We start from the raw sequence: 25682 nt of genomic DNA, 5'->3' as shown, positions 1-25682 counted from the left end.
CTAAATTTTAAATTTCTGACCCTCGGAAATTGCCAATAGAAATTTCCAAGAAAAATATTTAACAATTTTTTATTATTGACATTAATTTTTTTTTTTGAGATAAAATAGTAATACTGTAAGTGCTGTACTACCGTACAAATATTAAACATTATTATTACCTCCGTACTTATTAATTATATATTTAAAAACAAAATACTTAAATTAATAAATTTGTACAGTAGATATATTTTTATGTCGTGAAATATATTTCAAAATTCAATTAATATACGTATCTAATTTTTACACGCCTTAAGTAATAAAGGAAATCTCTAGAAATATACAAATTATAATTTATCAATTTCAGAAAATTACAGAAAATTCTGCTTGGCAATGTGCTATCGAGTAATATTATGATTTTGAGTATACCCCGACCGCTATATGTATCTGGCCACATAATAGTCTATATCGCCGTGAGTTGCGCATAAAAAACTGATCTTCACTAAAATTGAATCGCGGGCACTATGAATCATGTTTAAGAGACCAATTAACTCGCTGTTCATTCATAAAAAATGTCCTGATACCGATTGCCTATGCATCCTATGCAATAGTAATACCTATTATTATTTTTTATCTGTACGACTTTCAATAGATTTATCGCTCGTTCACTTTCTAAAGGAAGATAAATACCTTCTACCTATATATTATTTTGTTTTAAGAATTAGGAGGGATATGGTCCATAATTACTATTGGAAACGGGCACAGCCGACCGGCTGTCATATAGTGTGTGGTCTATACCGGCGAGTAGTGTAGCAGTAATAGCTTTGTGGACCTTTTGTTAACGATTTGGACGGCATAGATCCTTTTCGGAAAAAACATTGTTTTGCGGTGTACTGGACAATCCAAAACACCTGTTTTATAAATCGGACATCTCGGTGGCTGTGTCATTCGATCGTGCTTCAAAAAGTGTAAATCGTCGGCCGTGCTGCAGCTGTTTGAAGATCTCACGTGGCAATCGAGAAAATATGACGTAGACTACAGTTGTACAGGTTATCGTGATCACGGAAACACACATTGGCAGTAGAATAGGCATTAATAATTACGTCTTATGACCTATTGCGGCAGGGGTGGATCTAGAGGTAATTTTCGTGAGTGGATGCGTGTCCCTCGCGGGGGGTGTGGTATGAATTCGTAAAACCAAAGGACCGCCGGACGATTTTGCCACGGGCGTCTGATAAGTTCCACAGCAGGGATCGGCGGCGGTGGCTGCACGATAAAATAATAAATACCCAAATATTATTATAACGAGCTAGGCATTTTCGCTGAAATCGGTGGCGCGTACTCCCCAGGTGCACGCACTCCCTGTTATTATTATTATTATTATTATTATTATTATTATTATTATATAGTCGTATTGCGATATATTGTAACAATAATATTATTATTGTAATATGCGTGTGGGTATGTGGGTAAATAACGACAATACGCTCATATTATGCAAATTTCTTGGTACCCCGGAGAACACACACACGACGTTATGGGCGTCGGGACGTTAAGGTTACGTACCTATAGTATTATAATAATTTATATGTTTTATTGTCGAGTCGGTAATTCGTTTGGACGGCGACTGTCGAAAAAAAAATGTCGCGCGTGTGGTGCGGTCACGTTTTAAACGCGATTTAATATTATAATATAATATTATCGTCGTCGTCGAAATAACAATCATTAATAATAATACACTACCGCGAACGTTTTTTTTCCTTCCTCTTTCCCACACACACACATGTGCGCTATAGATTATAATATTATTATTACTATACTCGCACGTCGCTGCGGTTACCTGCGGCCCTACCGAATTACGACGTATTATTATTATTATTATTGTTACACTGCAGTTGTTGTGTGCGTGAATACCACCTTGTACCGAAATGTACAACCTAAATAGGTTGCCTTTATATGCCTCAAACGCCATATATATATATACCGGAGACGCAGAAAACCACCCCTGACCGACCGACAATCGCGCGCGGCTCATAATGATGTATAACATTTATAGCGCCTCCTACTTAATGTATGTTTAATATAATATAATAATAATAATATGACGCTGTAAGATCGACCAGGGGGGGGGGGGTGGGTTGATATTATGTGTGTGCTGAGTCCGCCGCGTGTGATTATATATCGAATCACTCATATATTATATGTAACTCCGGCGCCGCCGCCGCCGCGCCACCGAACTTCCGGTCTCCTAGGGGGTGCGGATCCGGTGCGCCGAGTGCGCGAATGTGTTTAATAATATTATAATACAGTAAAACTCGCTTAAGACGCTCTCGCTTAAGACGCTTTCCCGCATAAGACGCTGTTTTTAGTCGGTCCCTAGACATTTCCTATACTAGTCAATGTAAAAATCACCTGTTAAGACGCTCAGTTTTTCTCTGTCTAATCGGGTAAAACGCTCTTTTTTTCAGCAGATTACGATAAATTTTAGTAGTTTTGTGAAAATAAAAATAGAATTTTTAGTATTATACGTGTTCTTATCGTTTTATTTTATCGCTATACCTATTTTATCATTACTTATTATAACAGTTTTACTGTATTTCATCGTCTTATGAGATTTAGTAAGTGCTGTTCGTTCGCATGTGTATAACCGTAATTTCGTTATGGCTAGTGGTATAAAACGTAAAGCGCTAACGATTTCGGACAAACTCAACATTTTGAAAAAGTACGTAGTTTAAATTATCCAATAAATGGAGGTATAATCACGGAAAAGGCGATGGAGATTGCCGCACGTCTCAACTTAACCGAATTTAGTGGATCGACTGGTTGGCTGGATAGATTTCGGAGTAGGCATAGCATTGTGTACCGGCAAATATCAGGTGAGGCTGAATCTGTTAATAATGATGATATAGCTTCATGGAAAAATAACGTGTTGCCTTCATTACTGCGTGACTATGCTCCTGACGATGTATACAACGCTGATGAATTCGGATTGTTTTTTAAGCTTATGCCAGATAAGTCTTTTGTTTTTAAAAATGAGACATGCCATGGTGGAAAGTTGAGCAAGGAACGTCTCACGGTTTTAGTATGTACAAATTCTACCGGAACCCATAAATTGAAGTTGGTCGTCATTGGAAAAAGTAGGTCTCCTCGCTGTTTCAAAAATGTTCGTACGTTTCCATGTGAATACCTTGCTCAAAGTCGTGCTTGGATGACAGGAATACTATTCATAAACTGGATTCAACAGCTAGATGCATTTTTCGGTAAACAAAAGAGAAAAATTATTCTATTCGTCGACAATTGTCCGGCTCACCCTAAAGATATCCCTACTACCAATATAAAACTTGTTTTCTTTCCACCAAATACTACATCTAAGTTACAACCCCTAGATCAGGGTATCATTAAAGTGATAAAACAAAAGTACCGAAAAAAGTTAGTTCAGCGGTACTTGAGAGACATGGAGAGTACCAACCAAATTTCAACTAAAGTTAACGTTTTGGACTCCATACATTACGTTAGTGCCGCTTGGGATGAAATTAAACCAGATGTAATAATAAACTGTTTTCGGAAAGCTGCATTTGGTATGTTGAACAACTCTGAACAGGCTGATAGCTCACCTTTAAAAGAAGAGGACTTTCAGCTTCTGCAAAATTTTGCTGATTATGCAACAGTAGATGATGAACTCGTAACCAGTAGCACTCGGACTTTAGATGAAATAATCGCTGATACGAACTTAGTGGACAATGAGAAAGAAGACGACGATCAAGAAGAAGAAGATCAAGACTTTCCAGTATCTACTCCTACAATAACTACTGGTTTGCAACATTTATCGGAAATTCGGAAAGTATTATTCTGTGTTGAAAATTCCGAAGAAATGTTAGGTTGTCTTAATAAAATTGAAAACTTTCTTGCTGAAACACATTGTCAGAACCTTAAACAATCAAAAATAGATCATTTTTTTAATAAACAATAATAAAATATGTATGTAATAATAATATTTTTTTAAATTAAATTCAGTAGCACAAAAATATAAGTATGTATGTATATCGTAATTATAATTAATTTTTAAGTGTATTTCTCATTAAATTATGTTTAATAATAAAAAAATAAACTCGATATTTCAACCACATCATTTTGTTTCATTCCCGCATAAGACGCTTTCCCGCATAAGACGTTTTAGAGAGCTGGTCCCTTAAAGAGCGTCTTAAGCGAGTTTTACTGTAATAATATATTGTACGCTTTTTCGGTATTTTTACATCCGGCCGGTAAACGCGACAGCGGTTTTCCATACATATCTTGGGGTACTATATATAATACGTATACATATATGCGTGCCGCGGTTATCTGCTGTAGGCAAAACATTTCTTCAGATATTATAGTAATTATATGCATCGTTCCGATTAAACGCAGCTACAATGGAGTGATTTTGTTGTGATGACTGTGGCGGGGGCGAGGGATGGCATTTTTGTGCCCATTACTGCACTCGTGGAAACAATATTTTAATATTATACCTAACCTAATCTAATAGTTTAATATAATACATGTAAAAACAATAATAATTTCAGACCACTCGGCAGTTTGTTTTCGTACGAAATATGATATAATTTATTTGTATTTTTCACACAGTGTTATCATGACGTGTTAATATTATTAACTTAGTTATGTACAGCCAACACGTTCGGTGTTTATTGTGTTATTTCTGTATAAAATAATCCATAGTATGGGGTGTTAAATGAGTAAAGGTAAATGTAGTCTTTGGTAAAATAAAAAATTAATTTAGGGATACTACACCTCCCCCACCGTAATTATGCCGTCGGTGCAATATCGCGGCCAAATATTATAATGATATTATATATTGTTTATTTACTAATGTATCGACGTTTTACGCATAAATGCGCAGCACGTAACAAAAAAACGAACGGACGAGCTGAAGCCGAAAAACTTTGTAATCGAAATTAAACCCAATAAGGTCGTCACGTTTTCCAAAAGTTGTTACGTCACCCCCTCTTTTCTTGCACAATATATATATATATATAAATATTGTGTGTGTGTGTGTACATTAAAGGCCTACATATAGAGCCGAACACGTGTCATTCCGGTCGGATAACTTATTACGCGAGAAGCTACGTTTGTATCCTTTGGTTCCAAGACTTTAAGACACACGTCATAGGTACACACAATGACGTCCATCGTAGGCGACGAGTCGACGACTATACACAATAGAGTACCTACCAATTTTTTCGTACCGCGATTTCGGTATAAACCACGACCAGACCTGCAGCTGCAGTGGTTATTGCGTCGGTATAATATTATTATATACACACGGGCGCAAGGGTTGTTTGTTGTCATCGTATATTGCTGTTTATCGCAACCGGTTGCGAAGACCTATTTTACTTTCGATACAAACGTATACCACGTGGTATGATAATGCGCAATTTTTTATATTATACATTAACCGTTGTAAGGAGGAGACTCCATACACACATTGTATGGCTATAATGATTTTGACTTTATATTATATTATGCAAAAACCGTTCTACTGCATGAAAATGCTAAAAATTAAACAGAACGTTGCAAAATGTATCTGAAACTTCAACTTTATATTCCGGTTAGCTTCCAGAATTGTTTACATATCATTTCATCTTACTAAGCGAAGTGGTATATTATATAAATTGTATTTTTGTATTGCTTAAGACTTTTAACACAATTTTTTACTTATTTTTCACCGGTTTGAAATGTTAAATTATTCTTGTACTTTTCACTTTACTCTTTTTAAGACATTTTCGTGTTTTCGCGTTGCCAGAAATAATTATTTTGTAACGGAAAATTATTTTTTACACAGACCACACTTCAAATCCATCGTTGCACAATCAAAATAATAGATAACTAGCCATAGTACCGCTGATGCTTTTTCGAGCGTATAACAACAATTCGGTAGTCCGCCGAGCCCTTACAACCCTTGCAGTTCACCTGCAAGTCCAATCGGTAAGTACATAATATGTGTACGCTTAAAAATAAATGAATAATGTATATTTACGACACACATAGCCGATGTCTCGTCAAAATGTTTCCTCCGTCCGACGTTGCAACTTGCAATGGTTGACTCAACTTCGTATGCGATTATCGCGTACATAGTATACGATCGATGACAACGATTGACGGTGCAACGTATTATCTGTACACATCCCTAAATCGTCGCTCTCACTGCGCAGAAGAGTGCAGACAGCCCTTTTGGATTTCTCCATAATATACAAACTCGTATACGTCTCTATTGTATAATATAATATAATATATATATATATAGACCGTTTGCCTAAACGCATTTGAGCGTCGGCACTCGGCCGTATTGTCTTAAACATTTTTATCGATAGGTATTATAGGTATTCTCACGCTCGTTATTATATATTATATTTTATACATAGTATACCTGCCTATACCTATGTATATTATCTTATGATCGAATCGAATCGCTTTCGCGATCAGTCTGTTAAATTTATTTTACAACTTCCCCCGAGCTTCTCTCCAAGTCTCGTGTATATAGGTATTATAACGAAGATGATAACGACGATAACAATAATAATCTATTAAGCACTCTCCGAAATACGTACTTAAACTAGATACCGCTCACTGCACTAATGATAACAATAACGACAACGATATCGCGTCGGCGTTCCGGTTCGCGTATATTATAATATTATACCGAGATCGCGAAACGATGATAAACCGCGGTAACGGGAGATATTGTAGCGGTGACTTGTGTACATCGACTCAGTCAAGCCCAGGCTCGTGTTTGTGACGTATATAATTTAAAGTGCAGTGCGGTAGACGGAGTGCGTATATTCATGACTTATATAGGTATAGCTGGCTATAATATATAGTAGGTACTTATATATACGAATTCTCTGCCGGACGACGTTTAAGTCTCCCGCGAGGGAACGCCGTTATTTATTTATTTGTTTTATTTTTGGTATTCACTATTTTACACGGTTTTCGTCTAAGACTTTATTTTTTCTGGAAAAAAGATTCTCACCGGCGCGAGGTCGATTGCGGTTTACGATTTTTTAATACCATTACAATATTATCTAATCGTCATCGCGAGCACACACATGGTTTCAACTATTATATTATATATTATGTTTATAACTACAGCTGTATAATGTATATATATATTATTGTTATTATTATACTCGTATTGCCGGGCCCCATATATAACGCGCGGGCGGTGGCGACGGTGTGGCTGGTGCAGTGTTATACGCGGTGATAATGATTTACCCCACTCGGTCAATGGGTCCGAAAAAAACGAAAAAAACCCGTACCTACATAGTAATAAAACGACGAAAACACGTTTTTAAACGCGACGCTTAAAAGAAAAAAAAATTCACGTGGCGTATGCGTTTTGTCGGGTTTTTTTTCCTCTCCAAAACCCTTAAATCCAATTACGAGGATGTTCTCACAGTTAAAAATGTTCAACACATTTTACACACACACACACACACACTTGCGAGCGCGCGGAAATGTTTATGACGTAGGTTGTGGTTATACGTCGTGCAGTAGGTAGGTATATAATATAGTATATAATAAATGAACGACGACGACTCTTCGCGGTGTGGTCATAATTCCTCGGTGAGTTTTAATAAAACAATACAACACATTATTTTGACATAAAACCATGTGGGTACTCTCTCTCTCTCTCACACACACACACACACACATACACACTGCAATAATATAACGACGTGTATATATATATTTTGATACTCGTGTACAATACGTCGGTGCGTTGTGTGTACATACTTCATTATATCACTATTATGTTATATCCAAGTGATCCATTAATCACGGCGAGGTAGTATAATAATATGTATTTATATATATATATAGGTATATAATATGCTCCACGCCCGGTGGTGTGTAATAATTTTATATTATTATCATATAAACGCACCTAAAACCTGGTAGGTACACGGTCGTGGTATCCGTGGTAGGCGTATGAATGATATCATAGTATTATAACTATCATTATTATTATGTCATTATAAAATATATATGAGGACATTATTGCAGGACACTCGAATTATATGTATATAGGTACGGGGTGCAGATTCACCGTGTATACTAATCGCACAACCCCTGCTTTTGCTCTTGAAATATAATTTTTTTATTAAAATTCTGTAGCTTTTTGGAATATTGCTAAGCATATTATAATATTTAAAAGGATTATATAATATAATTTTTTTCTTTCAACTAATGATTATCGTGTATCGCCATTTTTATCTGCAGTAAAATGTATTGTTAAGCAAACCATTTTTTTTTTTTTTTTTGATAGCGTCGATGTTTCGAGATTTGAACGAGTAGGTTTTGAGTTACTTAACTTGGAATATACCTTCTGTCATATATGGATACTAATGGGTTTGGAAGATATGGAGACTATGATAATTCAAAAACACTTATATTAAAGATGACTAACCTAATAAATTGTCCTCACGGTGCATATATTTTAACAACTCGGAAACTACTCGTCTGAATATTTCGATTTAGATACTGGCCTACATCAACATTAAAGAAAAAAATTCATTATTAAAGGAAAAAATGGGGTGATCGTGGTTGGTGAAATACTCAGTACATAATAGGTATACATCTATGTAACGAACTGCACTAAATATGAATAATAAACACATATGCATCGCCTTCAGCTGCAACAACGGTTAAAAAATGTTTTTTATTCCGTAGGCATCGTGTAATAAAAAAACAATATACCCAAGGATCGTTTATTTTTTTTTTTTTTATTACAAGAATCACATATTATATTAGAAGTCTGTCCAAGGCTATAAGGCGTTAAAAATTGACGAATAAATAGATTTTCGACCCCGATGAAGAGTATGCATATACATGATTTATCATATAATGTAGGTATAGTGGTTACCTGATTATAATATTTTAATTGTACACATTAATCTATACACTAATATATAAAGAAGAAAAATTGTTTGTTTGTTCGGGGGGTAATCTCTGTATACCATCGGAAAGCTACACTATCCCAAGGATCAATAGGCTATATTTTATCTCGATAAGTGGCCTTTATCTTTTTATCGCATATTCGAGAATATTTTATAGAAATAATAATATATTTTTGTTTATTATATAGGGTAGGTATTGCGATTGGTTGCGAAAACTAAAATAGTTATCATGATTGAATATAATAATTTTAGACCCACGTAGTTCATTTGCCGAAGTGATTCGCAAGAAGTTCCGGCCACGTCGTCATGAAAAAAAAGATCTGTATTTTATGATTGGCGTAAGTACTAACGACTAATGATTGTATTATGTATTAAATTTGAAGATTTTTATGGGGTGAATCCACGGGAATATTTGTCACTGGAAGTTTTGAACATCACTAAACGCCGGGTATTAAATTACGAATTGAACACAAATCATATTATAACATATAGAGTTGGTATTTTTATTAATTATAATAATAATTACAATACCGCTATATATATATATATATTTGCGGATCGTGTGTAATGTATGAAGACATAGGATGTGTATTACTAGTCCTGTGTCCTGTGTAGGTAATAACTAATAAGTAATAAATATACTAGCACGGGTGCTCAACACGACAGCTCGTTTTTCGGTTTTCTCATTATTGTCTTGCGATGTACGCAAGTACCCAATATATGTATACCTAGTATATATTATTGTATACCAGACAGGTATATACCGTCGTGTTGTAAAATACAATTTCCTAGGTATATAATATAGGTACCTAGCTACATACGCCACCGCCGCCGCCGCCGCCGCCGCCCGCCGTATCGCGATTTGCGCAATATTCGTCTAATGAGCGACTCAAAGGAAAACCGTGCGAGCATATCTTCAGGGATATCTGGCTCGTTAAAAACGTAAAAAAAAAAACATAAACAGAAAATAACAAAATACACGAAAAACGCCTTGGTTTCACGGTCAACGCAGTTCGCGCGGATCAAAACTCATATATATATGTATTAATGTATACCTATCTGCTACGACACAAACCTGCAGTAGGTCCGCGTATTATCATTATTATTATCATTATACCTAGGTACGACGTAAATCTTCGCGGTCCGAGGAGTGTGTAATAATAATAATATTATCTTTATTATTTTTTTTTTCCATTTTTAATTCTTTCGCTAATGAACGCGCGCCCGCCGCCGCTCGTCTCTTCGATAAACTTCTGACTTCAACCATATACTATTATATTATATTATACTTTACTACTGCGGCGTTTGCGTTATTAAATTTACGATCTATATAATATACGTAGGTACCTACACCTATATATGTGGTACCGGCCTATAATAAGACGTGTGTTCATTGTACCGTATATTGTAGTGAAAAAAAAAAAAAAAAAAAACGATAACCTTCCAGCCGCAGACGCGAGTGATAATCGTTTGATATTTTTACATTCTCATTATAATATACTGCAGGCAGGCGCACCTCATACCAAAGTCATATTATTATTAGGATTTTTCCCCAAAGTCGAAATGCAATACGGATGAGCATCTATATAGATTATGGTTGTAGTATTTTTATACCTAATGATATGGTGTGACTTTGGGATATACTGGATATTGTTACAATATTATATTATAATATGATCGGTGTAGAGTACTTGTTAAAAGTATTTGGAACAAACAACTATACCGGAGTTGGTACGTCTTGTCGTCTTTTTAAAAATAGTATTCCGAATATCATCAAGTATTTAAAACACTATTGAAGTCTTCATATAATACTTATAAAATATGTTTTTGTTAAAAATATAATATTTAAAAAATTGATACCAATAATAAATTGTCTTCGGGAAATTTGAAATTATGGCCAATGTTAAAATATATTGCAATTGTATGTATATTATTATAACTGTGATAATTTGTGATTTACAACATAAGGATAAACATTACATTTTAATTAAAAATTTTTATTCTATGCACGTTTTCTTAAAACAGCAATAAACACTTTTGGGAAACATTATTCTAATAGTATTCTGAATACTGTACTTGGAATACTTTATATGGAACACGATACTCCTAATAATTCTGTATAAGAACTAGTCATAATGGTTGATAATTTGATATATACCTAGATACTCATACAGTTATATATATAATATATACATAGACTCAGAAGGAAAAGTCAATACATTTTACAAAATGCTCATTTTAAGATATGCTCACACAAAATTATTTTTCTTTATAAATGGTTACAGATTATAATTGTAATAGTAGAAATTATAATATAGAAATAACTATTTTTGAAGGTGAAAGGGTAAGATAGGATATAGAAAGGGTATAATAGAAATGGTTGTCATTGGTTACTTGGGCAGATGAAGTAAAAGCAAGTATAAAATCGAAGTGTTTATGGCCTCGAATAAACAATTTCTCAAAACAATATATGAGAAGAGTTTATTAGCTAAAAACGATTCTTCTATATTATGTTTGATGTCTCGTGTCTATAGGCCGAAAAACTACTTGACCGATTTTGACGAAAATTTCAGAGATTGTTCTTAGAGGTATCAGGAAAGTTTAGAGTGTAGTTTGAACCATACTAGTGGAAGTATACCAAGAGGTTACACTATAATAATAATATATCTGAACTTAATTACCTATACACTAAAACCGAGACACACCCGCGTGGCGACGTAACGCCGTATTGCATATTATTAATTGTTTATTTTTCCCCGGGCGAAGTCGGGTTGTACAGCTAGTAAATATATAGGATAGGGGTAGGTACCTAAAACTCTTGATACGCATATTATACAAATCACGGATCGCACCCCTAATTGCCGCCAACACCACAGTATAATATATCGGTGCAGAATAAACAATTTCCACCCGTATACGTATAATCGTTACGATGTACACGTATGTAATATTATGTTATTATTACACAGTAATAGTACACAGGTAGGTAAATACCGTTTATAACATATGATAAAACACACCGCGGAAGGCCTGCACCTGTGCTCGTGTACATATAATATAAACACTGGTGCACAGTCAACAATCATCAGGTGAGACGACGCGACCCCGGGGAGGGTCTCTTCCGATTTGTAATTCAAATTGAAATCTATCGCGCGCGCCGTTATTAAAAATTCACCCTGCCGCAGCTATAGAATAATAATAATAATAATAATAATAATATAATACGACGGTGTACGCTCGCGTTTCGTATAATATTATACGTAACCAGGTATATGTAAGTATATGTGCTTACCGCGAAGGTATATAGGTATAGGAATTACTGGGGACGCGCGTGCGCGGTGTTCGCGATTTTTTTTTCCACCGATCGCACCCGATCGATGATTTTGACACCCAAACTGCGCCCATTATATTATTACATACAATATCATTATATTATATTATTATATTGTTTGAAATAAAAAAAAAAATAAATACCGTTTTTATTCCTCTCCCGCCGCGGTCGTCTACAGCATAGCCGTTCGGCAATACCCTCGCGATTATATTTGTTCGGTATTGTTGTCGTTGTTGTCGTGTATTCGTCATTGTGGTCGGATGATTTTTTTCTTTGCAATATTATTGTTATTCGGCTAGATATTTACCGTCCAAAATCTCGTGTTGAAAAAACGGAGCTCCTCGTTCGAAAAAAAGTTAAACTCAAAAACCAAAGGGTATAATGCGCTGCTGCTCAGAAGACCGCTGCACAATATCGTTACACAACTTAGAAAATGTGACTCTTAATAACTGCAGTGGATGAATTTATATCTTATGCTCATATCATAATAATATAATAGCTATACCTATAGGTATAAATATAATAATAATTCAACAATTGACCACTGTTCGCCCGTGAAAAAATTAAAAAATATAAAATACGGCTCTATAATATGGGCGTATCTCGGTTTTAGCGTACATCAGTTCACGGAAAGATCGGCGTCGGTGTACCTATATTATATCCTTTAGTGAACTAACTTGACTAAAATGGATAATCTACCTGTAGTGGATTGGATAAAGCATTTGGTATATTTTCGAGCGCGCTTCAACTTTTCTGATATCTCTATGAACAATATATTTGACATTTTCGTCAAAATCGGTCTAATATCATAAGCTACGACCGAACACTGATTTTTATAAACATTTATTGTTATCTCTTTTATTTATGTCACCAGTGGCAATATATTCCTACATAAATATACAAAAAAGTATTCGATTTTTGTGGACCAAAACTTAAACAACTGTGAGTCACCCTATAATATGGAAACCCGTGGGGGGTTGAAAATCGAAGCTACTAACACTCCGCGAGTCTCGAGGAATATGTGCGCAAAATTTGGAGCCAATTGGTTCAGAATAGTTTCCAAATCTCAAGTCTATATACAAACGTACATTAATTTTGGTATAATATAATATAATATATATAGTATATACAGATAGTTAAGTGAAGTCAGATTGAGAATTTCACCTGTACTAATAGGTAGGTAGTATTTATTGATCTTCCGCGGGTGGAAAAAACCGGCACCGGTTTCCGCAAATGTTACGATCTAATATGACATCGTCCGAATTACGCCGACCGGTTACAATAAAATAATTTAACAATATTATTGTATAATTATTGTATTGAGTAGAACGATTCGGTCCGTATAATAATAATATGGACGACGACGACCATCGATCATCGATGTTTACACGAGCGTGCATCGCTGACGAGAAAATATTTTATTTTTAGTATTATCGCGTGTGCGGCGATGGGAATGGGTATAAAAAAATAATTTCTTATAATTTTATGTGTATACTATACTTCATTATTATGGTAGGTAAATAATACCATTTGACACGGATTAATAATAAATTAGAAATGTTTTGTAAATCGTAATTGATTATTGTCGGCACAGGTACACATAATAACACTGTAGGTATATGTGAGTAAAACGTAGTAGGTCAGATAATATGATAAAAGATTATTAAAATTAATAAAGAATTAATTTTGTTTCGTAACGCGTTTTCATAATTGCATATTTGCATACGACTCCAACAACTATAACGAGACATACCTTGTACCTACATATATTATAATATTATACCGGCTACAACGTATTCGTTCGACAATGTTCTTCGCGATAACATTATAGGTACCTACAATTTACGGGGAGAAATTTCGTACGCGAGATATCGACGTGGCTGTGCGAACTTGGGGAAAAAAATTGTTAAACATGCGAATGCGCATGGTACATGCAAGGCCGTCCGTAGAAATAATTTTAGGGGGTAAGGGAGGGGGGGGGTTATATTTGCACAACTTAATGATATGACATCTAAAGCACGTCCTATTTTCACCCCCTCCCCCTGATGATAGTATGTGGTATTATACTATGGCATGCACAATAAATATTTGCGATTTTTATTTTTTAATCGGAAAACGTCTCGAGAATGTTTTCTTCTATTCTTGTTCGTATCATTTATTATTGGGTCATAGATCAGTATTATAAGTAGACGTCAAGTTCGCGAGAATTAAATTGAATTCACCGAGCCGTTGCTCAAAGTCGTTTCGGTCGGTCTCTGCAGAGTCTCTTCAAAATAGATTTTTTACTTTCCGCGATATCGAAACAACGCGAAAGTGTACAGTATTATCAGTTATCACATATTATTACTATTATTTAGTCCGGTCTTGGGTAACCATAATAATAATGTGTGTACGACGAGCAGATTGTGTTATACCTACGTTGTGATTGTATTTGTTTACCTTCTCAAATATTTAATTTAATACTCGAGTGCAGCGTTTATATACCTACGCCTATATATACACGCGTTTTAATAATTTTCAGCAGAAAAAAAAATAATAATATTATGCAATAATGCAGCACACACATATAGGCAATAATATGCATAAATATAATAATATAAACGTATAATTAGCCTGTACATAGATATATTACAATATTATGTTGTAGATATAATGTATTTATCCGGTTCTTATGTACACGCGTCTATTAAAGATATTATAATATCTAGGTGTAACGCACACATTCTCTCGCAAAACACAAACATTGTTCGAATATAGTTTTTTTCCTCCAGTTATAAAATAATATATTTTATTAATATTACATATTATTATTATTATTATTATTATTATGTTCAATGTTCATTGCCACGACGCAGGGTCGAATTTAATAGGTATGGAAGAGTGTTGTGGAAAGAAAAAAAATTCGTGAGACAGTTGGCCAAATGTTTCCCAAGACATGATAATTACACGCACACACACACACACACATACTTTCGGGTAAACACGCGCAGATACGCACACAAATTATTTAGATATATATTGTAGATATAAATAGTATAATTAAAACCATTTTTCGTATTTATATTTTTACCTACCTATATACTAACGTAGTGTTATTATTCATTACGGATTTTATGCATATTATAATACCTAATAATATGCACTCGGCGTAAATTGGGGCAAGGATTTGGGATTTGAATGGTTTTCGAGTAAATTACTTAATGTACAACATCATAATATCCTTTAGGTAGGTTACTATTATAGGTATAACATGGGTATATATATATATATTATGCGTATAATTTTATAACGATACTTCGGCAGTCGCGAACGCACGATGATTATATCTCGTTAATTATATATGCACACGCAGTCGGTATTATTATACTTATGATATTATTAAGTATGTATGTTATCATGAATAAATAATATTAATTGGAGATGCAGAGAGCGCTCGGCCAATTTAGTATTTACCCGGTGAATTTTACGGGTAAAAGTAAATTTATACGTATACATTTTTGCCGATGTTTATTTTGCCGGGTAATTATGTTTTTAAAACGGTTCTTAAAATCCAGTGACCCTGGGTCGCGTAACAACTTTTATTTAGGTGCTAATGTATGGGTATATGGGTCTATTATACGACTATTATTATAATATCTAGCTAAATGTTTCCATTATGGACGGTTTTTTAGGAAGAGGCCGCGGTATAGTGAAAACGGTAAAAACCTTCATATGTTATAATAATATTATTGTGTAAACATTTAATAAAAGTGTTTTGTATGGGTAGAACACGATAAACATGTGTACCTATAATATATTATATTGTGATATTTATTTGAATTTTGAAAATTTTAATGAAAAAAAATTACACCCACACTCCGCAGACTGTTTACTGATTTTCTAAATTTCACCGTATTTTTACATGTAAAATATGTTTTTCTACAAACCACGTGGTCGCGGTCCTTTCAGCTGATTTCAAACACCGAAATCCGATAATTTATACATTATCAATAATCGCAGTTGTTATGGTTTTGACGGTATTTACGGCGGTGTTAAACGATAATACACAAAAAGTCGGAGTGGTCCATTGCGCTTTGTTGTGATTGCATGGATAGCTTACTGTAATTTTTTGCAAATTTTCTATATTGCACATTAAATTGACAACTGTTTCGATATTTTAATTATTTTGGTATCCGATAAGATTTGGTCGAAAAATAATAAAGGTCTATAATTGCAATGTATAGCCTGCATGAGAAACTGAGTTTTTCATTTTATTTTCGAATAGCAAGACTAAAATGTTGTCATTATTGAAAGGCTAAAGCGTTGTTACAAATATTTTCTTTCCGACTTATAGATCATTTTTCGGCGTGTTGATTACACGCCTACAATTATAGGTGGACAGGTGGTTGCCATATTATCGGCGGTTGACAATAATTTGGCATAGGCTCTAAAACGAGAAAATAAGTAAAAGTATAGTAGGAACTTACATTGTATAATCATAGGTACCTACCTGCAGAGTGGTCAATTTCAGATATTATAATAGGTATTATAATATCGTTCAAAAGCGCCAAACGTACAATCTTCATCAAAAAAACATTTAGGTATTACAAGTTTATAGGTAAATGTAATTTCTAATTTCACCAGGTATTGGTATTATTGACGTTTTATGGTATACTCGGTATTAAATTATTCAATATTGTATACACATTGGCAAATCGTAAAAGGAATAATTTATTTATTTTATAAAATAATAATATTGGAGCAAACTACATTAAATTGAATTATAATATGTCTTTGGTGCTTAATATTAATATATTGCAATTAGTCCATATTACAAATTGCTACATTACAACGTATTATGCGATGATTAACAAATCATATAATATATAATATATATATTATATTATATATGTTATTATTAATTTATTATTATCAAGGTACGAAAATATATAATATGAATATAAATATTATATTATTTAAATAAATAAATTGAAATCAATGAAAAACCGTGTCGGTTTAAAAGTCTCCGAGACTCGGTTGTGCATAATATTATATTAATGAATTATTTTCTTCTCCTTTAAATTATAATATAACCTACACCTGTCGATACGACGCGACCTTCCTTCAGCAATATTATGTACCCGATATTACGTCCCGTTTATATACGATTATATGAGTTTTATTGAATAAACATATTATATTATACTAATATATTGTCGAAAATGAATGCACTACGGACTCGCTATATGACAGTTATTATACGGTGTCATAATTTGTATTTTTTTTACGCGGTTAAGACTGATAATAACCATCATACGACATAATTATAATAAATAATAATAAAATAATACAGACTGAGAATCGGACTCGCAGGAATAACACATGGTTTTTTTAATGTGAAAAGGTCCATACCTATATCCAAAACCAGCTGTGGAGTAACACGGCTGACGGTCAAACACCCACCGGAGGAATGTCGCGAGTATAAAGGGGAACCCAAAGAATGCAAGATACCCAACATTTTCGATGCAACGCTAAGAGCCCAAAAACAACCAGGACATTTTATTATTCTCAAGGAAAACGCCAACCTTGTGTAGTTCAATAGAAAAAAAACTAAACCAATAAAAGTTGTGTATATAGGTAACTATAATGGCCTATATTCAGCCAAAGTTTAGTTTGGATAAATTAATCATAACAAATCGTGATAACTGAAATCACAATACATTTATGTACCTACCATTTTAGTTTGTATATTTTAAAAATTACTTAAAAGCACTGACAAATTAGTAGGTTAGTGATAATTTAAAAAACAAAACAATATGAAACTAATTTTTTTTTGAAGTATTAAGCCAATTTGTAAATCTGGTTTTTTAAAAAAATAGGTTGGTTGTAAAGTAATTTATTTAAATAATGTAGTTTAGTTTTTACAATTTTTTAAGATCTCATTATTTTTGTTAAATAAAGTAGATCCAGTCGTAAAAAACATTTTAAATTCAAAAAGTAGAAACAGTTTTAAAATATTTTATGTAAAATATTTTAATATATTATTGGTACTTGTAAAAGTCCAAATATTTTTTCAAAAGTTGTTACTTTTCAAATTAATGAGTCTTAGGTAGATCAAAAAAATTTGATATTTTAAAAATTCAAAAAAATAAACTATACTTGACTTACATGTCGGATATCTGTAAAATCCTCGATAACGTTATTTGGCCGCCGGCCTGTTATCTACAATAATTGTCGTCGGTCATTACGGTAGACTCCACGTCGAGAATATTCGATACCCCCGCCCCGCCTGTGCCATCTCGGTCACTGCCTGCCGTCTCACCGCGAACCCGTCAACGTCTAGTTAGTGACCCTCTGTCTGTTCGTTGCAACTGTTGCAACGGCCCCGGCACCTTTGTCACGTCCGCGTGTTGCGCGACAGACTATTTTTCTGCGTGATCGATGTTGTGAATGTGTCGTGTTAAGTATCCATCGGCCGTGGCGTTTCGCGTGTGTTAAGTCGATCCGTCCATATTAGTTACCCGTCGATCACCTGTGGTACGTTGTCTCGTGGTGTACGCGGGCAGGTATCTGGTTGTTGGCCGTCGCCATTGTGTTGCGTGGAGTATCGGCGACGTCCGAATTATTAGTGTGCGCCACCCGTCAGTGGCCATCGTTGGGATTCCCAGTCCACCAGCGTCGACTCGCCGTATGGACCAATTAAGCAGTCGGAAGGTGAACGAGTGGCAACATTGCGGGTACCAGGGAGACCGGTGATTGTACCATTATATTATTATTTTGTATCATTTGTACCTACGTGTTAATTTTACCTATGTATATCCATTAGGGGGCGCCCATCCATTTTATATGAATGTAAAACATTGTAATCTTACATATTAATATTAGGGCGATGCTTCTGGCTCGCCATTAGAACATATTACCTTGAGTTCTTCATTCTTATTTATATTGACGTTACGTATAAGGGACCCACTCTCATCCGTGCCTTGCGTGGTGGTGCTTAGCGCTATCATTTTGTTCAGTCAGAGCGTGGAGCAATACAACACGATAAAAATATTATTTAAGTGTAGCCGAGTCGGTCGATGCCTCTGGGTCGGCAGTAAGGATTTTATACTACATTTTTGGTAGCATAGCGTGGTTATATCCACATATTGTTTAGTGTTCCGTTTAGGATTTATGGGCCCGTCCTAAGCTACGTGTAATTGTTATTGCATAATTATTTTGCTTTTACACGTTTTACCCGTGATCAACGTATTGATTGTTTAATTGTGTGATCGACAATTTATTATTATTATTTTGCGTAAAGCGCGTCACGTGCCGCGTTATTTATTTCATTTGTCGAATAATTCCTTCTGTATTATTATTTCGCGAAAGGCGCATTAATTGTTGTATCTTAATTTATTTTGGCTTTGCAAATTAATTTTTATTATTATTTAGCGTTAAGCGCGCGTTTGTTGGCGTAATAATATATTTTGATTTTGCGTCTAATAATTTATTATTATTATTTTTGCGTAAAGCGCGTCACTTGCCGCGTTATTTATTTAATTTGTCGAATAATTCCTTTTGTTTTATTATTTCGCGAAAGGCGCATTAATTGTGGTGTTCTGATTTATGTTTGGCTCTGCAAATTAATAATTTTATTATTATTTAGCGTTAAGCGCGCGTTTGTTGGCGTAATGATACATTTTGATTTTGCGTCTAATAATTTATTATTATTATTTGTGCGTGAAGCGCGCAACTTGTCGTTTCTATTTATTTTTATTTGCGTTATTGATTTTAATTATTATTATTTCACGTAAAAGCGCTTTTATTGCTTTGTGATTTATTATATTTTGATTTTGCGTCTAATAATTTATTATTATTATTTTTGCGTGAAGCGCGCTACTTGTCGCGCTCCTTTTATTTAATTTGTTGAATAATTTTGATCATTTTGTCGCGTTAAGCGCGCCCTTGGTCGCGTGAGAATCTACTTTGGGCTAAATTATTTCATTTTGCGCTTAGTATTTAATTGTATTTGCATATTAAAAAAAAAAAAAAAAAAATCCGTCGTCATGGCTGGTGATGAAGAAGTCGCGCGGGTCAAGCGGTTGAAACGTAGTTGTGAAGTCAAACGCAAGAGTTACGTCAATAAAATACGTGCAGTCCATAGTGTGGCCGTTCGGAGTGCGGAGGACACGTCTGTGGTACCCCAGCTATTGGTAATGGTTGAATCCCTCGATCACTTGTTGTCGTCCTTTACCATCGAAGATGAAGCATTGTTGAATTATTTGTTGGATTTAGAGCTTGACAATGAATATCCCGACACGGAGGGCGTCGAGATGTTCGAATTGGTCTCGTTTTCAAAAGCAACCGCCCATCGTTTTATGCAATACTGCCCCGACCAAATAACAACGTCTACACACGGCGGTTCACAGGTGTCATTAAACGATGTCGGCCAGAATGTCCAAAAGTCAGACGAACAAGTGATTACCGACAATGTTGCCATAGATGTGAGCCCAGGTGCCGTCCAATCAACTAAAGCAGATTCTGTGAGGTCTAGTGGTGGTCAAGTCATCAAACCCACCCGCTTACCTGAGATACCACTGCCCACGTTCGAGGGCGACATTTATGAGTGGGTTACATTTCGTGATCGATTCACAACATCGGTGGACAATCGAACATATTTATCCGATATCGATAAGTTCTACTACTTGGTTGGGTGTTGCAAGGGGGCTGCTCGAGATGCTATTCGAGGCATTCCGGTATCAGACCACAATTACAGGCTGGCGTGGTCCACTCTCGAGGAAAGATTTGACAAACCCCGTCTGGTGGCACGCTCACTAATCGAGAAACTGTTAAACGCACCACGAGCTCCTTCAGAAAATTTAGTTGAGTTAAACAAATTGTTAGTGGTATTCGATGAAGGCGTATCGTTGCTCGAGTCCCTGCATCTACCAGATTTAGGCGATTTTATATTATTCTCCATAGCCGCTCGATGCTTGCCTACCTATAGCATCAAGTTATTCGAAGCCCAACTAGCCAACGGGTTTCCTACGGTACAAGAGTTGTTGAAGTTTGTAAAATCTCGTGTGGCCATATTAGAATGCATTCCACCAGAGCCTACATCAAAACAATCAAACTCTCACAAATCTACTAAGACTGCATCTCATAATGCGAGGAAGCCGCCACTGCATACCTCTATGGTTACAAGCAGCAACCCGTCAAAGGTATCACCGTCTTGCAAATGTTGCACGGGTACTCATGGTCTAACGTCATGCCCAAAGTTCAAGGGTTGGACGCAAGAAAATCGTAACAATTGGGCGCGAGTCAATAAGATTTGTTTTCGATGCCTACGTACAGGACACTGGGTGACCAAGTGCAAGTCTTCAAATGTATGCGGTCAATGCTCCCGAAGGCATCACTCGCTTCTGCATTCAGCTGGATTTGCTGCTCCGTCCAAAGAAGAGAATTCATCGGATGAGGGGCAACCAGACGTTGCCACCACATCGTCATGTCTTGGCCAAAATACTTCACCGTCGGTCATTCTCGGTACAGCTCTCATACACATGTCTGACAACGTTGGCGTGTTGCATACGGTCCGGGCGCTCATTGATTCAGCCTCACAAATTAGTGCTATTACTTCGGAGTGCACGAATCGGTTGGGACTCCGGATGCAAAAGTGGACATTACCTGTATCCGGTATCGGTGGTGTTCAGGTACAAAACGTTTTGGGGTTAGTGCGCTGTCAAGTACAACCAAGATTTTCACCAGATCCCGTCTTCAATTTTGATGCGTGGGTGTTTCCGACGATTACGGCTGATATGCCACGACAACCGCTATCCCGTTCGATAGCAGATAAATATCAGCATCTTGCCCTAGCGGATCCCTCATTTATTAACCCTGGTACCATCGATGTTTTATTAGGCGCAGACCTGTTTGCCCAAATTCTAAATGGAAAACGTGTGTCTGTAGGCGATGCTTTTCCGACAGCATTCGGAACGGTATTTGGATGGACGATCATCGGGCCGGTTTCAAATTCAACGTCCAATATTTCTGTGTCTTGCCATACATCACTTACTACTTCTGTCGAAACGCTGCTAGAGAAGTTCTGGGCGCTCGAAGAACCCGACGCGGCACCAGAACAGTTTACGCAGGAGGGGCAGTGTGAAGCAATATTTCGTGATGGCTGTACCCGCGATAATTCTGGTCGCTTTTGTGTACCGCTCTTGTTCCGCCAAGCAATTTCTGTTGACACTTTCCGTGGCTCACGCGCCGTAGCTGAGAAGCGCTTCGAGCACTTGGAGAAGAAATTAGCCACTAACCCTCGTCTCCGAAGTTTATATTGTGATTTCATGTCTGAGTATTTGACGTTGGGACACATGTCTCCAGCCAAGTCCAATGGGGATTATTACATCCCACACCATGCCGTCTATCGCCCTACCGATAAAGACCCAAAAATACGAGTAGTGTTCGATGCTTCCGCGACATCGTATTCCGGCGTTTCTTTGAATGATTGCTTGTTTCCGGGACCGAAGTTACAGCGCGATGTTGTGGACGTCCTATTATTGTATCGGGTTCACCGATTTGCCTTCACAACTGATATAAGCAAGATGTACCGTCAGGTATCTGTATCTCCGTCGCATCGACGGTACCAACATATTTTGTGGAGATCATCGCCCGATCGAATGTTGCAAGCTTATGAACTCAACACTGTGACTTACGGCATCAACTGTGCCCCCTACCTCGCGATCAAGGTGTTGCGGTCTATTGCTGAGCAGGATTGTAGTGACCTTCCATTCGTAAAGGAAGCTTTATTATATCAGACATACGTGGATGACATCTGCGCAGGCGGCGACACGTTGGACGAGGCCCTCTCCCTTCAAGATGGTCTTATTCGAGTTTTACATTGTGCTGGCATGGAGTTGAAAAAATGGGCCAGTAATACGCCCGTCCTACTTGATAAGATCCCCTCCGAGGACAGAACGTGCGAACCACTGTCGCTCGATGATTCTACTGGCACAGGGACGAAGGTATTGGGTTTACAATGGTCCCATCAAGATGACGCCTTTATGTATATTTTTCAACCCGAACGACACGTCTGCACGAAACGCGGTATGTTGTCCTTGATAGCGCGAATGTTCGATCCACTCGGACTCTTATCACCTGTCACATTCTTTGCAAAAACATTAATGCAACGTGTATGGAAAGCTGGGCTGTCATGGGATGAACAGCTGCCTTCAGATATCGCGGAGATCTGGTGCAGTTTCGTTACCGATTTATCCAATCTGCAATGTGTCCGCATCCCTCGATTTATAGGCACACGCCGAGACATGCAGTGTTCAATATGTGGGTTTTGTGATGCGTCGTCAACCGGATACGCTGCTGTGGTGTACCTTAGGGCAATTGATTCGTCGGGTAACCCTATCGTCTCGTTGCTTGGAGCACGATCGAAAATTGCACCTGTGAAATCAACAACCATTCCGCGATTGGAATTATGTGCAGCACTTTTGCTCGCTCGCTGGTTGGCCCGTCTTTCAGCCACGCTGAGCCTAAAATTACACCTCACAGATGTCCATGCCTGGTCAGACTCTACAACGGTGTTAAGTTGGCTAAAATGTCCGCATGAGTCATTTAAAATATTCGTCTCAAATAGAATTTACAAAATTCACTCGTTGGTACCCACGTGTCAGTGGCATTATATAGAATCAGCCACTAACCCTGCTGATTGTGGCTCACGAGGACTTACTCCGTCGGATTTCATTAAACATGATCTCTATTTCAACGGTCCTCCATGCCTGTCTCTGCCACCTCAACAATGGGACCAGTATATCCCAATTAATACAGCTGATCAACTGCCTGAATTTAAGATTGAATCTACGAAGGTTATGGTCATACAAGAAGAGGAATCTGAGTGGTTTGAGCGTTTTTCTTCTTATGTACAAGCGATCCGAACCACTGCTCGTATACTTAGGTTCGTCGCGCGTTGTAGGAAACAACCGGTTGAACATGGGTATTTATCCCGCAAGGAGCTCGACCAAGCAGCGCTTCTGATTGCACGGTCTTCGCAACGTTTTCACTTCAGTACGTTGATTCAGGAGTTGTCGCAGGGGGGTGCTGCCTCTATGCGATTATTAGCACGTCTGCGTCCGTTCCTCGATAATGAGAATATAGTACGCGTTGGCGGTCGGTTATCTAGGTCAGATTTGTCTGATGACCAGAAACATCCTATACTGCTGGCAAAGACATCACATTTCTCTATTCTATTAATTCGGCATTGGCATGACCTCACAGGTCACAGTGGTCCACAAATCGTTTCATCGTTGGTTTGTCGTCAATATTGGATACTATCAGTCCGCACATTGATCCGTACGATCATTAGCCGTTGCATCACGTGCGTACGCATCACGGCCAAAAACCCTCAGCCAGTGATGGCGGATCTACCATCTTCACGTGTGACGGAATGCCATCCGTTTGCGAGGGTTGGAGTAGATTATGCAGGTCCATTTTCAGTCAAAGAGAACCGACTTCGAAAGCCGCGTCAGTACAAAATGTATCTTGCCGTTTTTGTGTGTTTCACAGTACGCGCTGTCCATTTAGAATATGTATCCGACTTGAGCACCGGGGCTTTTATAGCTGCGTTACACAGGTTTGTGGCACGCCGAGGTCTGCCCACCGATGTTTACAGTGATTGCGGCACAAATTTTGTTGGAGCAAACAATTTACTTCGTGCTCTTGTTAATGATCCATCGTGTCGTGACCAACTAACAGCTAGTGTCCATTGTACGTGGCATTTCAACCCTCCAGGTGCCCCTCATTTCGGTGGGCTCTGGGAGGCAGCAGTTCGCTCATCCAAAACATTGTTATTGCGCATTCTGGGGGAGCACACTTTCACCATCGAAGAGTTTGGCACGGTATTGTCTAGGTGTGAAGCCATTTTGAATTCTCGGCCAATCACTCCTGCTTCGTCCGATCCTGCTGAACTTGACTGTCTAACTCCGGGGCACTTCCTAATAGGCAGACCGTTACTTGCCGTTCCTGAAGCAGACATTCCAAACACAACTCGGACCTTGGAACAGCGGTGGAAGTTGGTCAGCCAATGTGTTCAAGCGTTTTGGCGTCGGTGGCGCAATGAATACCTCCAAACTCTCCAGATTCGCAGTCGGTGGACCAGTGACGCTCCAAATATATCGGTTGATGATATGGTCGTAATAAAAGACGCCAACACTCCGCCGTTGAAATGGCGTATGGGTCGCGTGATAGAGGTATTACCAGGCTCCGACAAGGTTGTCCGAGTCGTCCGGCTCCGAACTGCTACGGGTATCGTGACCCGTCCGGTAGTAAAAGTGGTTAAACTTATTAGCCATCCCTAGAGATTTTAAATCTCCATTCTATCTCTATGTCTGTTTATTTCTTATTTTTTATTTTTATTGTTCCCTTCTCTGACTTATACACTCTTTTGCACCTGC

General features: G+C 37.0%; 2 protein-coding genes across 2 annotated transcripts; both read left to right on the top strand.

Annotated features, from left to right (window-relative positions):
* Window positions 1-2749: 2749 nt before the first annotated feature.
* On the top strand, window positions 2750-9371 carry LOC132950652 (tigger transposable element-derived protein 4-like). The gene is made up of 3 exons (XM_061022173.1): window positions 2750-3896; window positions 9183-9252; window positions 9314-9371. The coding sequence occupies exons 1-3, from the start codon at window positions 2750-2752 to the stop codon at window positions 9369-9371; spliced, it is 1275 nt and encodes a 424-aa protein (XP_060878156.1).
* A 10917-nt stretch (window positions 9372-20288) lies between these two features.
* LOC132950651 (uncharacterized) lies at window positions 20289-25586 on the top strand. Its single transcript, XM_061022172.1, has one exon. It carries the CDS (start codon window positions 20289-20291, stop codon window positions 25584-25586), a length of 5298 nt encoding a protein of 1765 aa, XP_060878155.1.
* Window positions 25587-25682: the final 96 nt, after the last annotated feature.

This window comes from Metopolophium dirhodum, chromosome 8 (assembly GCF_019925205.1).
Source record: "Metopolophium dirhodum isolate CAU chromosome 8, ASM1992520v1, whole genome shotgun sequence".
NCBI classification, from domain to species: Eukaryota; Metazoa; Arthropoda; class Insecta; order Hemiptera; family Aphididae; genus Metopolophium; species Metopolophium dirhodum.
The sequence above is the reverse complement of the archived record's forward strand: the minus strand, read 5'-3'. Positions and strand labels throughout refer to the sequence as shown.

Excerpts from the sequence above, each read along its gene's own strand:
- LOC132950652 (XM_061022173.1), top strand. The coding sequence starts at position 2,750 with ATGGAGATTGCCGCACGTCTCAACTTAACCGAATTTAGTGGATCGACT. Across the intron at positions 3,897-9,182 it reads CTTTCTTGCTGAAACACATT|ACCCACGTAGTTCATTTGCC; the intron begins GTCAGAACCTTA and ends TAATAATTTTAG. Across the intron at positions 9,253-9,313 it reads CGTCATGAAAAAAAAGATCT|ATTTTTATGGGGTGAATCCA; the intron begins GTATTTTATGAT and ends TTAAATTTGAAG.
- LOC132950651 (XM_061022172.1), top strand. The coding sequence starts at position 20,289 with ATGGCTGGTGATGAAGAAGTCGCGCGGGTCAAGCGGTTGAAACGTAGT.